The sequence below is a fragment of the Priapulus caudatus genome, unplaced genomic scaffold (genome assembly GCF_000485595.1).
Source record: "Priapulus caudatus unplaced genomic scaffold, Priapulus_caudatus-5.0.1 Scaffold2982, whole genome shotgun sequence".
Taxonomy (NCBI): Eukaryota; Metazoa; Priapulida; class Priapulimorpha; order Priapulimorphida; family Priapulidae; genus Priapulus; species Priapulus caudatus.
Genome location: NW_014580043.1, coordinates 1 through 576, shown reverse-complemented (window position 1 = coordinate 576; position 576 = coordinate 1). Strand labels below are relative to the sequence as shown.

General features: G+C 52.6%; 1 protein-coding gene across 1 annotated transcript in view; it reads left to right on the top strand.

The window, feature by feature from the left end:
- LOC106819211 (leucine-rich repeat extensin-like protein 1) overlaps window positions 1–549 on the top strand; it is a gene marked incomplete at its 3' end in the record, with an annotated part of 1564 nt that extends 1015 nt beyond the window's left edge. Inside the window, exon 2 of the mRNA XM_014823858.1 lies at window positions 10–549. Coding sequence (XP_014679344.1) covers window positions 10–549 — 540 coding nt within the window. The remainder of the gene's footprint in view (window positions 1–9) is intronic.
- Window positions 550–576: the final 27 nt, after the last annotated feature.

Sequence of the window (576 nt, the reverse complement as noted above, 5' to 3'; positions counted from 1 at the left end):
TCCCTACAGGTACACTCCCTACAGGTACTCGCCCTACAGGTACTCACCCTACAGGTACTCACCCTACAGGTACTCAACCTACAGGTACTCACCCTACAGGTACTCACCCTACAGGTACACTCCCTACAGGTACTCTCCCTACATGTACTCTCCCTACAGGTACACTCCCTACAGGTACTCTCCCTACAGGTACTCACCCTACAGGTACACTCTCTACAGGTACTCGCCCTACAGGTACACTCCCTACAGGTACTCACCCTACTGGTACACTCCCTACAGGTACTCTCCCTACATGTACTCGCCCTACATGTACACTCCCTACAGGTACACTCCCTATAGGTACACTCCCTACAGGTACTCTCCCTACATGTACACTCCCTACAGGTACTCTCCCTACAGGTACTCACCCTACAGGTACACTCCCTACAGGTACTCGCCCTACAGGTACACTCCCTACAGGTACTCGCCCTACAGGTACACTCCCTACAGGTACTCACCCTACAGGTACACTCCCTACAGGTACACTCCCTACAGGTACACTCCCTACAGGTACACTCTTTACAGGTACACTCCCTA